This window comes from Nicotiana tabacum, chromosome 2 (assembly GCF_000715075.1).
Source record: "Nicotiana tabacum cultivar K326 chromosome 2, ASM71507v2, whole genome shotgun sequence".
Taxonomy (NCBI): Eukaryota; Viridiplantae; Streptophyta; class Magnoliopsida; order Solanales; family Solanaceae; genus Nicotiana; species Nicotiana tabacum.
In genome coordinates, this window is record NC_134081.1 from 113,733,830 (window position 1) to 113,749,474 (window position 15,645).

General features: G+C 32.2%; 2 protein-coding genes across 2 annotated transcripts; both read left to right on the plus strand.

The window, feature by feature from the left end:
• Positions 1-558: 558 nt before the first annotated feature.
• LOC107796039 (cellulose synthase-like protein H1) lies at positions 559-7,088 on the plus strand. Its single transcript, XM_016618754.2, has 9 exons — positions 559-872; positions 954-1,278; positions 2,130-2,258; positions 3,624-3,740; positions 3,839-4,051; positions 4,588-4,699; positions 4,816-5,009; positions 5,618-5,968; positions 6,457-7,088. The coding sequence occupies exons 1-9, from the start codon at positions 607-609 to the stop codon at positions 7,003-7,005; spliced, it is 2,256 nt and encodes a 751-aa protein (XP_016474240.2). The 5' UTR covers positions 559-606; the 3' UTR covers positions 7,006-7,088.
• Positions 7,089-12,031: 4,943 nt separating this feature from the next.
• LOC107796040 (uncharacterized) lies at positions 12,032-15,403 on the plus strand. The gene is made up of 7 exons (XM_016618755.2): positions 12,032-12,204; positions 12,475-12,564; positions 13,383-13,425; positions 14,158-14,273; positions 14,423-14,622; positions 14,719-14,788; positions 15,200-15,403. Exons 2-7 carry the CDS (start codon positions 12,511-12,513, stop codon positions 15,254-15,256), a joined length of 540 nt encoding a protein of 179 aa, XP_016474241.2. The 5' UTR covers positions 12,032-12,204; positions 12,475-12,510; the 3' UTR covers positions 15,257-15,403.
• The last annotated feature ends 242 nt before the right edge of the window (positions 15,404-15,645 follow it).

Here is a 15,645-nt window from a genome sequence, read left to right on the forward strand (position 1 = left end):
TTTGCACCAACCGAGAAAAAGATCATTAGTTTCGAAGCTTCATGAGAAGTTATATATAACAATACTATGTAGGCAAAAAATCAGAAATGGCCAGATTTATAACTAGTAATAGCCATAATTTCAAAAATAATCGAAATTTAGCAAAATTTTTATGTAAAGATATAATCTGAACAAAAACACCCTTAAAAATCTGGAAAATTTTCAGCATAATATGCTGGAATTCGAATTTTTTACATATGAGATTCCAATATAATATGCTGGAATTTTATAATGTGCTGGAGTACCAACATAATATGCAGGAAGTTTAAATAGAGGAGCTCCATAATCCAGCATATATTTTATGCTGAAATTTTCCGTGTTGGAGTTCCAACATTGCATGATGGAAGTTTATACGCAAGAACTCCATAATCCAGCATCTGAAACTTTTCGTGTTTCAGCAAAACACGATGGTTATTTTTCAATGACTTTACAAACGTTTACTATTTTTCGATTACCAATTCAAAAACTGGCTAGGCCGTACTATTTTCACTTATAAATATGTAGGGTGACAAGCATAAAGGAAAAACCCATTTCCAATAAGTAGTGTTTGTATACTATTTCTCACCAATGGCGCCCAAAACACCTCCTCTTCCTCTCTACGAAATTAAGTATCGAAAAAACGTTATTTCAAGAGGAATAGAACTCTTCATTCTTTTCCTATTGTTCTCACTCTTAGCCTATAGACTCCTCTCTCTTAAAAACCATGGTTTTAGTTTGCCATTCTTCTTAGCTCTTATATGTGAGTCATGGTTCACTTTCCTTTGGATTCTCACCATTAACGCCAAATGGAATCAAGTCGAACCAAAAACATATCCTCTACGCCTTTTGGAAAGGTACCATTATCTAACTTTTTGACGTTTTTTAATTTTTTTTAAAGGATTTAACTTATATACATCGACAATATAAATCAACAGGACGGCAGAGTTTCCTGCAGTGGACATGTTCATTACAACTGCAGATCCCATCCTAGAGCCGCCTCTTATAACAGTAAACACAATGTTATCATTATTAGCAGTGGATTATCCTGCTAATAAACTAGCTTGTTATGTCTCAGATGATGGTGCATCTCCTATTACCTATTATTCACTTGTTGAAGCATCTAAATTTGCTAAGCTTTGGGTTCCTTTTTGTAAGAAGTATAATATTGCACTTAGAGCCCCTTTTCGATATTTTAGTGCTAACTCATTACCACCCCAAGATACTTCACAAGGGTTCCCCGAAGATTGGAAAAGGATGAAGGTATGTTAATTAATGATTTATTTTATATTTTGTTACATGCTTTAAACTTTTCTAAGAGTATTTTTTTCAAGAAACTTTTGGTTATAAAGAAGATTTATATTTTATGACTTAATACTTTTTTTTTCCAACAATGACTTAATACATCAATATTTGCATCTTTTACTTTTTTCCATATTTATAATTTTTAGTACATCTTGTAGTGTGTTTTTCTGGTTTGGAAGTTACAGGAACTCTAAGGTTTATAATGATACAACTAGTCTAACTTATATTCTCTTCTCAAATGTTCTCTAAATTATCTTATTACTCTCTCCATTTCGATTAATTATGTGATATTTCCTTTCTAGTCCATTTCAAAAAGAATGATTCTTTCCAAATTTGAAAATAATTTTACTTAAACTTTTCCTTTTACCTAATAAAGCTTTTTCAGTTACACAATTGTTATAGCATATTTAGAATTATAGATTTTAAAACTTTTATAGTCACAGTAATGTTATGCATGTTTAAGACTACAAGTTACGAAAAATCTTAATTTATTTCTTAAACTTCGTTAAGTTAATTAGATTCACATAAATTTAAAAGAATAGAGTAATATTTTACACTTAAATAAATTATTTTGAGGCATATTTTGGACATAGTTTTATAATTTCCAATCTTTGCTCGTCAATTAAAGATGCGTTGATATTTACGTATAGAAGGTACTTCCTATCCAATACTTGGTGCAATAATTGTGCTAAAAGTAGTAAGTTGCTGCAAATATAAAAGAAGAATTGCTAGTACTCGTCTAATAATTGTGTTAAAAGTAGTAAATTGCTAGCTTATAAAAAATACTACTATTTGTCTGAAAATGGCAGGATGAATATAAACAGCTGTGTGAAAAGATAGAAGATGCAAGTACACAAGAAGCAGAGGCATGTGATTTTTCAGGAGATTTTGCTGTTTTCTCAAAAATTGAACGCAAAAACCATCCAACCATTATAAAGGTTTTTCATTCATTTATTTATGTTTCTTGTTCTTTTCTTTCTTTGGGAAAGCTTTCATTTCCTCTTTCTAATTCAAAAATATCACAAGAAGATAAAGAAAATATTGCAAAAATTCAACATACGCGCAGATAAATTTTTCTATTAAACTTTACGTTTATTCTTTTGTTTTTTCACATGATATTATGTATCTGCAATAGGGCATCAACTACTCTGGCCCGCATAAGACCCATAAAAAGGAAAGTGCTCCCTATCAGTATTTTTTATATTCATACGGCTCAAGGAAAGAATCTTATTTGTTCCATTACAATCATTACTTAATTCTATATGTATTTCATCATATTCAACTAAAGTACACTATCTCCCTCTGCTTTGTCATTTTCGGTCAATTTCGATTAGAACAATTCATTGTGGTTTAAAATTAGTATTTGCGATTTTGCATACGCATCCTCACAATGAATTGCGTATCTCCCTATTCGTCTTCATGATATTAGTGGGCGTTTGGACATAAGAAATGCAAAATTTCAAAAAAAAAAAGAATTTTTTTTTTTCAAGTGAAAATGGTATTTGAAAATTAGAGTTGTGTTTGGACATGAATATAATTTTGGGTTGTTTTGAAGTTTTGTGAGTAATCTGAGTGAAAATTTTGAAAAATAACTTTTTGGAGTTTTTAAAAATTTTGAAAAATTCCAAAATGCATCTTCAAGTGAAAATTGGAAATTTTATGAACAAACGCTGGTTTCGAAAAAAAGTAAAAATTTATTGACAAAAAGGAAAAAAATTCTTATGTCCAAACGGGCTCTTTAATATAAAAATTTATATGAGCGATACCAATTTGTGAGAATTTATTTTGGTCATGTCAATATTTTTACTTTAGGTTCTATTTCTTTTAAGAGTCTTTTAGCCGCTTGAGATATTTATGCTAGTATGAAATATAGAGAACTTTTTATACTTTTTTATTTTTTTTAAATATTGATTTGAGATGAATTTAAATAGTGAACAAGATCAGTAACGAGCCATCAAATTAAGATATTTGGAATAATATATGTAGACAATAAAATTTGTGTCGAGAAAAATAATAAAAATTGAATTTTTTTTTAACAATTGTAGTATTTTATTTGAGTATTATCAATGTACAATCTCTATAGTTTTCTGATTTTTCTTTTCGAGAAATTAATTCAAAAATCTTCGAGCTTGATCTTGAATCTATATAGTTGGCAGGAACAAAATTTAAATGCTTACAGTATGTACATTGATTAAGACAAACACAATTTGACGATACAAAAAATAAAGTGGCTTAACTTGTTATATTATATTGTATTAATATTCATTGTATAGTAATTTCAAGTTGTTATGTATGAAATTAAGGTAATATTGGAAAACAAGGAGGGTATTGCTGATGGCTTGCCTCATCTTGTCTACATCTCACGAGAGAAGCGTCCAAAACATCCCCATCACTTCAAAGCCGGCGCCATGAACGTTCTGGTTTATATCATACCAATTTTTCGATTACTTTATTAATTTTTATTTTTTTCGATTGATTTATTTTGTGTATTTTACGTGTTTTTATTGGTGACAAACAGACTAGAGTCTCTGGATTGATGACAAATGCTCCATTTATGCTTAATGTGGATTGTGACATGTATGCAAATAACCCACAAGTTGTTCAACATGCTATGTGTTATTTTCTTGGTGCTAAGGATGAAAAAGACTGTGGTTTTGTTCAATTTCCACAATACTTCTACGATGGATTGAAAGATGATCCTTATGGTAATCAATTAAAAGTCTTACACGAGGTAAATTATTCTCATTTGTATATCATATGTATTCAATACTACACTCGTAGACTCAACTTTCACTAAAAAAAAAAAACATGAGTCATTTAATACTATACTACCTCGGGTCCATTTTAGTTGTCGCGTTTCTTTTTTACCCGATCCTTAAAAAACTATTAATAAGAGGGTTTATTGAGTACTATACCCTTATTTAATATTTTTCACTTTTAAGTTTCTATGCCATTGTCAATATTTTTACTTTTAAGAACATTTAATACTAAGGGCAAAATGAAAAGAAAAAAGTAATTAATTATACCTTGATTTTCTAACGATAATTATTTTGAACCAAATATATTCAGTAACCACGACAATTAATATGGATAGGAGGGAGTACATTCTGAGACTCAACTTTCATGGATCATTATATGTTCTCTTCATTGATTTTTTTTTTTATATATTCTTTAACACTACATTCTAAGACTGAACTTTCATGGGTCATTAATTATATGTTTTTTTTCATTAATTTTTTAAATTTACGTTTGTCTTCTGCTTGATAGTATTTGGGAAGAGGATTTGCTGGCATTCAAGGGCCATTTTATCAAGGAACAGGATGTTTCCATAGACGAAAGATTATATATGGCTTGTCACCAAATGAAAAAATAAATACTGGTATGCAAACTAATTAATTAAGTTGTTATCTTTTTTTTTTTGTTACTCCGTCAACATAACACGATAATATTAAACAGACTGCTTAATAAGTATAAAACTTGTTTCATGATAATTAGGAGAATTGAGGGATGAATATCTACAGAAAACTTATGGAAAATCACAGAAGTTATTAGCATCAGTTGCTCAGACTCTATCAGCAGGATCAAATAATATTGAGCAAGTTAATTCTGATTCTCTCTCGAGTTTCATTGAGGAAGCACAGCAAATTGGAAGTTGTGGATATGAATTTGGTACTGCCTGGGGTCAAAAGGTAAGTAGAAATCATTCATTTTAGGTAACTCTTTAATTTATACTATCAGGTCACCTACGAATAACTATGGATCATTTATAAGTGAAATTAGTAATTTGACAAAGATATAAATTATATATATTGATAGTATAATTGATTTTTACACTATTAATATAACTTAACATATTGTAACAGGCCGTTTACCATTTATCCAAGTTAAATATCAATACTACTAAATAGAGTTTGCTTACAATTTACCTTTTAAATGAACTAATTGAGTAAATTTCTTACATTGTCAGTACATAGAACTTATACCTACTTGTATAATAAAATAAACAACTTGTTATTACATGTGAAATTATATTGATAGTATTAAAAAAATTACATTGTTTGTGTATCACTTTGACTTGATTGTTTTAAAGTAAAGTTTCTCATCATTGGTGATATACTACACTGTATAGTCACTCTCAGAAATAATAACCGGAAAATTTTGTATACATTTGTCTGTTTAAGTAGAGGATGTAATTATATTTTGCCGACCGGCTAAATATGTAACTTGCCCTATTGTTATTTGCCGACCGGCTAAATGTGTAACTTGCCCTATTGTTATTTGCGTCTAAATGTCTCAGCTGGGCTGGCTATATGGATGTGCAACAGAGGATGTACTCACTGGGCTTCTTATCCAAGGGAAAGGCTGGAGATCCGCTTACTGTGCACCCGACCCGCCTGCTTTTCTTGGAACTGCACCTTCGGGTGGGCCGGCCTCGATGACCCAACAGAAGAGATGGGCTAATGGGCTTTTTGAAATTCTTTTCTTCAGTAAAAGCCCAATTATTGGAACTCTTTTCGGAAAGCTTCAATTGAGGCAATGCATGGCTTATTTGTATATCCAACTATGGGCCTTGAGATCCATTTTTGAAGTTTGTTATGCTATTCTGCCTCCCTATTGCCTCATCACCAATTCCAGCTTTTTACCCAAGGTGAGAATATTGGGCCTAGCCTATTACACATATCTTTGTAAAAGTTTTACGGGCTAGCCATTTTCGGACTAATTTTAAAAATAGCCAGTATTTTTAATTGTTTTTTGAAAAGTAGCTACTTTTAATGTGGAAATATCATGATAGTGTCATGGATTTCAAACTTAAACGAGTGAAAAATACAGGATATTGCCTTGATTTTTAAAATCCATAGATTTCAAACTTTAAAATAGTAAAACTACATGACAATGTTCTGGACATGGAGTTTGTCGCAACTTATGGATTTACATACAATTACATATTTATTATTTCAAAATCTTGAGCTGAGGATCTATCGAAAACAACCTCTTTACCTCACACAAGTTAGGGGCAAAGTCCACGTACACCCCATTCTCTCAGACCCCCACTTGTGGGATCACATTGGGTTTGTTGTTGTTATCGTTGTTTTCTCAAAGGTTACTCTCAATCGACTTCATTTGCTACATGTGCAGGCTAATGAACCAAGTATGGTTATACCGGCATCAATCTTTATCATCTACAATCTATATGGTTTATCAGAGTATGTTAGAGCAAATGAGCCAATAAAAGCATGGTTGAACAATCAAAGAATGTGGAGAGTCAATGCTATGACTGCATGGCTATTTGGGATTCTAGGTGCTACAACAAAATTACTTGGAATTTCTGAGACTGCATTTGAAGTTACAAAAAAGGACCAAGGAAATGATGGAGATGACACAAATAATTCTAATATTGGAAGGTTCACATTTGATGATTCACCAATTTTTGTGCCTGGCACTGCAATTCTCTTATTGAACCTCAGTTCCTTGTTCATTGGGATGTTAGATTTTAAACAAGGGAAGGATTGTGAATGGGGATTAGGAGAGGTTATATGCATTATGTGGGTACTTTTCATATTTTGGTCATTTTTGAAAGGGTTATTTGCTAAAGGGAAGTATGGGATTCCAGCAACAACTATTCTCAAGTCAGGGGCATTGGCATTGTTGTTAGTTCATCTTTTCAAGTTTACCAATAAATTGTAAATTTTAGATGTTATATTTTGAATGCTCAAATTTCCATAGCATTTATGAGTTTAATTAAGTACTCTCTCTTTCTCTCTCAAAAAGCGATGCGGTTTCCTTTTTAGTCCCTTCCAAAAAGAATAATACATTTTTATATTTGAAATTTTAAACTTTATACTAATAAATTGTAAATTTTAAATGTTACATTTTGAATGTGCAAATTTCAATAGCACATATGAGTTTAATTAAGTACTCCTTCCATCCCAATTTATGTGATGTTGTTTCCTTTTTAGTCCCTTCCAAAAAGAATAATATCTTTCTATATTTGCAGATAATTTCAAACTTTTTACTAATGCTGTTTGAAAAGATGAACTAACAACAATGCCAAATACTATATATTTGGATCAAGATTTTAACATAAATACAAAATGTCATTATTTACTAATACTTTTTGATGGTTAGAGTAAGCTTAGTATAAACACATTTATTCCTAAATATTGTTCAATTACACCTCTGACAAAATACTATATCAGCCTTTGGTCATAAATGAAAGACCTAAAACAAAATTTATAAACTGGAAACCACCTAAAATGAATCTTCTCTTAACATATACAAATAGATACCTTTTTGAAAACAATTACGTAATGAATGTTTTCTTCTTTCAAGATTATACGTACGTGCAATGTATGAATTTGATAGTTAACAAAATTTTATCAATCTATCTCAGATTATATAGGGATTATATTTATGAGACGGCGGGTTAATAAAATGAGTAATAAGTTGTCCGAAGTGTGGAAGTATCTATTTAGTTCCCTTTAAAAGACATTGAACTGATTTTTCTTTAACTGTTCTTCTCAAGCCTTCAAATTGAAATTCTTTCCGAATTTCGACGTTCTCTTCCCCCCCCCCCCCCAAAAAAAAAAAAAAAAATAAATGGTCAAGAGTTGGATCATTCAAATACGTTAAATAATCCAAAATATCTACCTCCTAAACCCCTTCGTCCCATTTTGTACAACGGGTGTTAATTGAACACATAATTCAAAATTCTAATTTAATTTAAGTATAGGAGTTTTATCTAATAAAATAAAGAGATGTGAATGGAAAATGGAGGGAAACAAGTTTTAACTGTTTCTTTTACTAAGACATAGAGGTGCGCATAGTTTTGGGCAAACTCGAAATCCAAATCGAAATCCAAATTTTTTCGATTTTTGGTTTGGATTTTGGATTTAATTTTTAAATATTTTGGATTTCGAAATGGATATTGGATTTGGTACTTCAAATTGGTGGATTCCGACAATTCAAATTTTGTATACTTTATATATAGTCCATTATCCATATGCCAATAGTAATAAGTCAAATACCCTACTCATTAGATATTATCTCATATATATTCAACACTAATACTAAGTTACTGTCAGAATATTTTCTATTTGGACATACTTTTACTATTGTTACTTCTTATCAGCCTTATTAATGTCTTTGTTATATTTTTTTGATAATAATTTCATTACTTGAATACTTTATTTAGATGATTGCAGCGAGAATGATGAACTTTTTAGGTAATCAACAAGAATACTTTATTTTGATGTTTATTTTTGTAAGAAAAAGAAGAAACATCTAAACTTATATGCTCAAAACCGAAAATTCGAAATGTCCAAACCGATTAATTCAAAGTCGTCTTAAAAATTCGATCCAATCCGAGCTTATTTGGATTGGATTTGGATTGTCATTTATTTAATCCAAAAATCGAATCTCCAAACCAAAATTTTCGTATTCAATCCAAACTGCCCGAGCGGCCACCCCTACTAAGACACTTTGTCCCTCATCGGAAAATAAAAAGAAAATCCTTGTGCTTATATAGAAAAGCACATCTTCTATCTCTTAAAAGAGTTGAGAAGAAGTGGTACCTCACGTTGTCATCGTCGAGCGTCGCTTGCTCGGCATTGATTAATATAGTAAAATTCGCCTCCTTTTTCTAAAGTGAAATTTTATTAGTAAAATTCTCGATTTAAATTTATTATTTTCAACGGTAATTTCTAATCTGAAAACACTCTCCCCTCTCTCTTCTGTATATTGCATAGTTTTTCAAAGCAAAAATATAAGTGTCTGGTGTGATTTGTTGAGTTCGCTAAAGTTAAATAATTTTCATTGCCGGTATTATAGAATAGTTATTCCGTTATATCCTAGGAGGAAATCTAATAACATCGGGCAACAATGAGGGGATTAAATTCTTTATCGGAACATTTTAATTCTCCTCTTGTTTTTGTTTTATTTTTTTAGAGAATTTATTTCAAACACAATTTACTAACATTAAGTGTTATATATGGGTAGTGGTAAAAGATTAAACTAATTCTTAGAAAATTAAATAGTATGAGCAAGAAACCATAGGTATAACCCATTATTACTATTACTTTCATTTTTAATTTTTCAAAGTTACTAATCTATAGATACTAGTAATATTTTACTATAAACAACATCTAGTTGGCTTTTAAAAGTTACACCTACTTGATTATGTAAATATGTATCCTTTACTTTTTTGTATATAAAACTTAAAATTCTTACTTAAAAGAAAGGAGTATCAAACATTTGAAATTATGTAAAATAAAAAGAGTCATATCATTTAAAGTGGAAGTTATTGAATAGTAATTAACTACTAACTAAATCTAGACTTTCTCCTCCAATTACATGAATCTGCATGACCAAAAAAATAATTCAAAACCACCCCAGCACATCACCTACTCCACCCCTATAAATTCCATTTTCTGCTACTTCATTTTCTTTCAAAGGTAAACACTAAACAACTCTTTTCCTTTCACTTAGAGAAAATTCAGACCCCTCATTTGGTTTCTTCTTTCTCATTTGGAAGGTTTTCAAAAGCAAAAGTTTTGTTTTAATAAGAAATTTAAATGGAGAATCTACCAGTATCACTGTTTATTGAAACTACATTGACATCATCGCCAACGCTGCCCCCTCGCAACAACATTTCTTCTTCTTCTTCACAGAAAAATGAGGCTCTTGATTTGGCTTCTGCCACCCCAAAACAGTTGGTGTTATTACTACATGATGTTAATCTTCGCGAAGAGGTTATCAATCAACTAACTAAGGTGACACGTTTTAAATCTTTTTTATCTAAGTGTTTATATGCATTTTGAGTACGTGTTAGTTTTTGTTTATCCATTTGTTTGTGTGTTTTTGTCCTCTACTTTGTGGTTGTTCGCGGTGTGTGCATGAGAGATATATAAAGGTAAAAGGAAGTTCATCTGTGTTGTCTTTCATGCCCTTCTTTTGCTCTTTTGAATGATCGCTATAATCCACATTGAATGATATGGTTGAATGTTTTCTATTTTTATTAGAGATGTCAAAACGGGCTAACGGGTTATAGAATATTTCAATTGTTGAAGTACAGAAATAGCCCGCTTGCTCCATGCTTGTAACTTTAAGTTTAACAAGTGTTATTCATCGCTTGCCCCTTGGACAGTACTTTTAACTTTTGACCTCAAAATTCTACCCATGGGGCAAGCGGCGTCAAAAGTTAAAGACCACCTCAAAAAGTGTCTGCAATTTTTTGGAAGAAGAATTAACTCAAATAGTTGCATATTCAATCACTTAAAATAGAAACAGTCGGTGGCGGTATAATATATGTATAATTTATATATTACAATCAAACCTCTCTATAACAGCCTCGTTTGTTCCGAATATTTTTGGATGTTATAACGAAGTGCTGTTATAGATAACATATATTATAACATGACATAAAAATTGGTTCCGGGAAAGCTTGGTTTTTATAGTGAAGTGTTGTTATATATGGATGCTATTATAGAGATGTCTGACTGTATATGTGTATAATTGTGTATAATCAAGGTATAATCTATATATGGCTAGAAAAAATAAATAATGAATATGGATGGCTATTTGAGTAAAGATCCCTTTTTTGGAAGTCAACAGTCGAGCTCAGCCCAATCCTCAATTGAAAGGGCTTGCAAAGTGCTAGTCCAATTCATCCCTAAGTAGGCCCCTAGTTAGTCTGCAAGTTACCACTTTATATTATGTTTTTTATTTAAAAAAATTATTTAATTTTGTCAATTTGCCACGGTAATGTCACTTCTATATATGACAACAAGTAGTTCTTGATTCAATTTCTTAAGCAGGATCCAACACAATTATTTATCTTTTCCTCATCAAACAAACGAGAAATATAACATAAAGACTGGTATTCAAAATGATATGAAAACATTTTTATAGTTACAAGAAGGAAATATACAAATCATCTAAATATGATGTGTTCCTTAACATCATCATCCATTAGTTAAGATCCACAAAAGAAAGCACACCACAACCTTATGAGTGAAGATCCTAAAAATAGTAGATGATACATGGGCTATAAGTTATTTCACCTCTTGTATATGGCTTTTTCTTATTTACATTTCGGTAAAATGGTAATTTGAAAACAATCATTTTACTTGTCATAAGAACACAGTGTTGCAAGGTGGTGCTAAGAAGGGGCGGACCCACCTTGCAGGAAGGGCCCCCACTTTTTTGAAAAAAATAATTATTTTTACCTTGGAATTTCATCAAAAAAATTATGCAACTCATAAATATTATAATACCTGAACCCATTTGACACTAACAGAAAAGAGCATTGCACAAATATTATAATACCTTCAAGAAAAATGACTTCATTTTGAAGTGATTTGATTGATTTGATGAACAAAAAAGAGCATTGCACAAAGGGCTTTCGTTTACGGCTGCACTTATACAATCGATTACCGTAATTTTTGATTGAACTTATTTGTACAAAATAGTGGGTCCGTCACTGGTGCTAAGGAGGTAATCATTGGTGATGATGGTGTATTTCGACTTCATTGCAATTCCCACTAGGCAATTTTGGTTTAATTCAATTGTTTGTGGCCTAATAACATAAATTTAGTTTTATATTGTAATTATTATTTATAATTTCTAACCAACTTTATTATTTCAGGAATTAATATCCTCTAATTCTTATTTGTGCAATTAGGATTTTGCAACTGCATTAAGCACGTGCAGTGAACTAATATCCCTAGACCCTTTTTCTGTTACCTTTTGAAAGTGCTAGAAAATATTGTGACATATATCTAAGTTTGGGTAACTAAACTTTTCTTATTATTTCAGAAGCGAGAAACATGCACAGAGCTACCTTTGCTGTTGTGGAACACCTTCAATGCAGTCTTCATACTTTTACAGGTATATAATATACTTCTTTCTAATTTTCACTCATCTAGCTAACTTCAGTTGGATAATGAATATTTAAGTTTTAAGTTGAACCTATAATTTTCATAATAGAGAAATAGATTATTGTGCATATTAATTTTATTTTTCTTTTGAGTTATAATTTTCCTCCACCCATCAACTGTAACTTTCAGCAACAAATGTCAAATTAATTTTCTTTAATTGTTTTGCTGAAATTTTTAGACATTATAAGTTGTCAATACCTAATTTATCTCTTAATTTCAGGAAGTGATAGCAGTGTACCCAAAGTTGTCAACCTCAATGGTATCTATTAAGGAGTCAACTCGAGTGTGTAATGCCCTTGCTTTATTTCAGGTCAGAAATGAACTAGTCCCTCATTAAGTAAAACGAGTTTTTCTTTGACCGTAATTTTTTTATATGCGTTTTAGATATTTTAAATTGTTAATTAGTGTGACTCGTAGTAATTTTTATGTAGTTTCCAAATATATAAATTTTATTTCAAAAAACTTAAAGATTCTATGTCCGAACTCACCGTGAAAATTAAGAAGTTTGACTCTCGAAATTCGTGTTTCGCTACATAAATTGGGACGGAGGGAGTAGTAAATTATGTGTTAGACATGCACCTCTTTTATGCACTTATGCAATACCTGTTTGATTTGGTGATCAATGTGCTTTATGCTGCAATTGTTTTAGTCCATGGAATCGCTGGAAATCTGTAATTTAAGAAAATCTGAGATGTGAAGTCTTTATTTTCTTGGCTTCTATGCCTCGAGTGAAACACATTAGAGATAACCTTAAATTTTTGTATATAAGTTCAGCTGAGTAGTATCAGATAAGACAGTAATATATTTTTCATGGCCTCAAAAAGGGGCAGCCCGGGTGCACTAAGCTCCCGCGGGGTCCGGGGAAGGGCCGGACCACAAGAGTCTATTGTATGTTGTCTTACCCTGCATTTCTGCAAGAGACTGTTTCCACGACTCTAACCCGTGACCTCCAGGTCAAATGGCAGCAACTTTACCAATTACGCCAAGGCTCCCTTGATGTTCAGTCGATAGGATGGGGAGGTCATGAAATAAATTTGATGATATCATTGCCATAACTTATTTTTGAGACCAGTTTTTACAACTTCATGATATGCATCCACCTTACTCTTTTATGGTTGTATTCTGCAGTGTATGGGAAATCACCAAGAAACAAGAAGGGAGCTCATAAAAGGTAATATATGTCAGTTCTTGAAATGATACAAATTTGAATGAAATATAAACCTAGGCCAAAATACTCGTATAAATGAGTAGAGGAACAAATCTCCTTGCTGCAGTCCATTTTCATTCTATGCTTGTGCTTCATCTCTATAATGGTTCAAAATAAAGTTCTATTACTATACAACAACAGCAGTAACCCAGTATAATCCCACTAGTGGGGTCTGAGGAGGGTAGTGTGTACGCAGACCTTACCCCTACCCTGGGGTAGAGAGGCTGTTTTCGATAGACCCTCGGCTCCCTCCCTCCAAGAACTCTCCACCTTGCTCTTGGGGTGACTCGAACTCACAACCTCTTGGTTGGAAGTGGAAGGTGCTCACCACTAGAGCAACCCACTCTTGTCAAACATAAGTGGGAGATGTTCGTTCCGTGATCATTTTTGTGGTGAAGCATGCAGATCATGCTTGCAAAGCTTTTCATACCCTTTTAATGCTCTAGTTTTCCTCAAACTCTAATTTTTCTGCGTTTTGTCAATAATTCTTATCGCTCTGAACTACAAATGGTCTTCCGGAAACAGCCTCTCTGCCTTCTAAGGTAGGGGTAAGGCTGCATTGATCTCACCCTCCCCAGACGTCACTTGTGAGAATTCACTGGGTTTTTTGTTGTTGTTGTTGCTCTTAACTACAAATCGTTTTCCTATTGTTGTTTGAGAAACACAGTTAACTCATCTAGTAACTATTCTTTGCAGCTAAAATACCATTTTATTTTTACCCATTTCTCAAGACTAATGGAAAAAATGGAAATGACAAGCCTTTGGAGTTTATAAGGCTCACCAGCTTGGGTGTTATCGGTTCTCTAACAAAGGTATTCTTCCATTTGAACAAATACACGCGTGCTCTCTCCATTGTTGTCGCTCATTCATTTCATGCATTTGTTTTTTTTTCAATTTTCTTCAAGACTGGATGTTCGGTAGTTAACACTACTTTACTGTTTAACGTTCTATGTCTGCACAGGTTGCAACACTCATAGTTATGAAAATTTTGATGCAAGAGGAAGGACTAAGCTATTGTTGTGCGTTAGCTGAACGGTTTTACTCTATAGTACAAGTCTTGCATCGAGTGGTAGAGAAACTTTCTCAAAAACCCTGTATACTGCTGCTAAGATATGTGATACAGTCTTATCTCTGTCTTTCACAAGTATCAAGGTTCGTCAGGTAAACATCTTTGTCCCTGCTGCTCAGGTTTCATAATTGCAATTTCTCTGTTATATTTCTCTTTGAATTTGTTGTTTGATCCACTTTCAAATGCAGGCCATCTGATGCATTCAGAAGCCAAATTCCTTGTCAGCTATTCGACAACACCTTTATGGACATGCTTCGTGTAAGTTCATCTTCTCTCCTTCTATTTACACACAAATAAAGATGATGCATCTTCTTAAGCATTTCTACTATTAGAATATCCTAATATGCTATCGCCTATACACCCGGACTCCACTTGTGGGATTACACAAGGTTTGTTGTTGTTGTTGTGTTGTTGGTATCGCCTATGTAGCTCTTTCTCAATTATTATTACAACTTCATGTGTATACATTCAAACTTCTCTATAACAGCCTCGTTTGTTTCGATATTTTTTGGCTGCTATAGTGAAGTGCTGTTATAGAGGACATATACTATAACATAACATAAAAATCAGTTCCGAAAAAAACTTGGCTTTTATAGTGTGACTGTTATATAAGGATGTTGTTATAGAGAGGTCTGACTGTACTTGTTTATTTTGCATATGGCTTTGCAGGATGACACCGAAACTTCAACGATGTTGCAGCAGTTATATGTCCAGATAATGCGCTGATCAAGACAGTAATAAGATGGGTAAACATAGATACAACTCTATCCTCTATACTAGTAGGAAAAGAGGACATGAAACAGCAAATAGCCTCAGTTGGCTCATTTGGAATTTTGTATTGTGCTTCAACTGTATTATTCGTAAGGATGCTGATGCCAAATGAGGCGTAAAATGTTTCAACTTTTCAACAGTAAAAGCTCGAAAACTTCTTGCATAATATAGTTTTGTCAAGACTGATAGTTTTGTCTTAGCTGGTGCGCTACATTGTATACCAGTTTTTTCTAAATCTGCCCATTGTGCTAATTAAATGAATCGTTTAAGGAGGAGATAAAGGCAGCTTAGAATATATTCTTATGATTAATGCAATTAAAATGTCTTTCCTGTATACATGAGGA

Bases quoted from the DNA above. Each gene is read 5' to 3' on its own strand.
- LOC107796040 (XM_016618755.2), top strand. From the start codon at position 12,511: ATGGTATCTATTAAGGAGTCAACTCGAGTGTGTAATGCCCTTGCTTTA. The intron at 14,623-14,718 runs GTAAACATCTTT...TTTCAAATGCAG, and splicing joins CAAGTATCAAGGTTCGTCAG to GCCATCTGATGCATTCAGAA. The intron at 14,789-15,199 runs GTAAGTTCATCT...ATGGCTTTGCAG, and splicing joins CCTTTATGGACATGCTTCGT to GATGACACCGAAACTTCAAC.
- LOC107796039 (XM_016618754.2), top strand. From the start codon at position 607: ATGGCGCCCAAAACACCTCCTCTTCCTCTCTACGAAATTAAGTATCGA. The intron at 4,052-4,587 runs GTAAATTATTCT...TCTGCTTGATAG, and splicing joins AATTAAAAGTCTTACACGAG to TATTTGGGAAGAGGATTTGC. The intron at 5,969-6,456 runs GTGAGAATATTG...CTACATGTGCAG, and splicing joins ATTCCAGCTTTTTACCCAAG to GCTAATGAACCAAGTATGGT.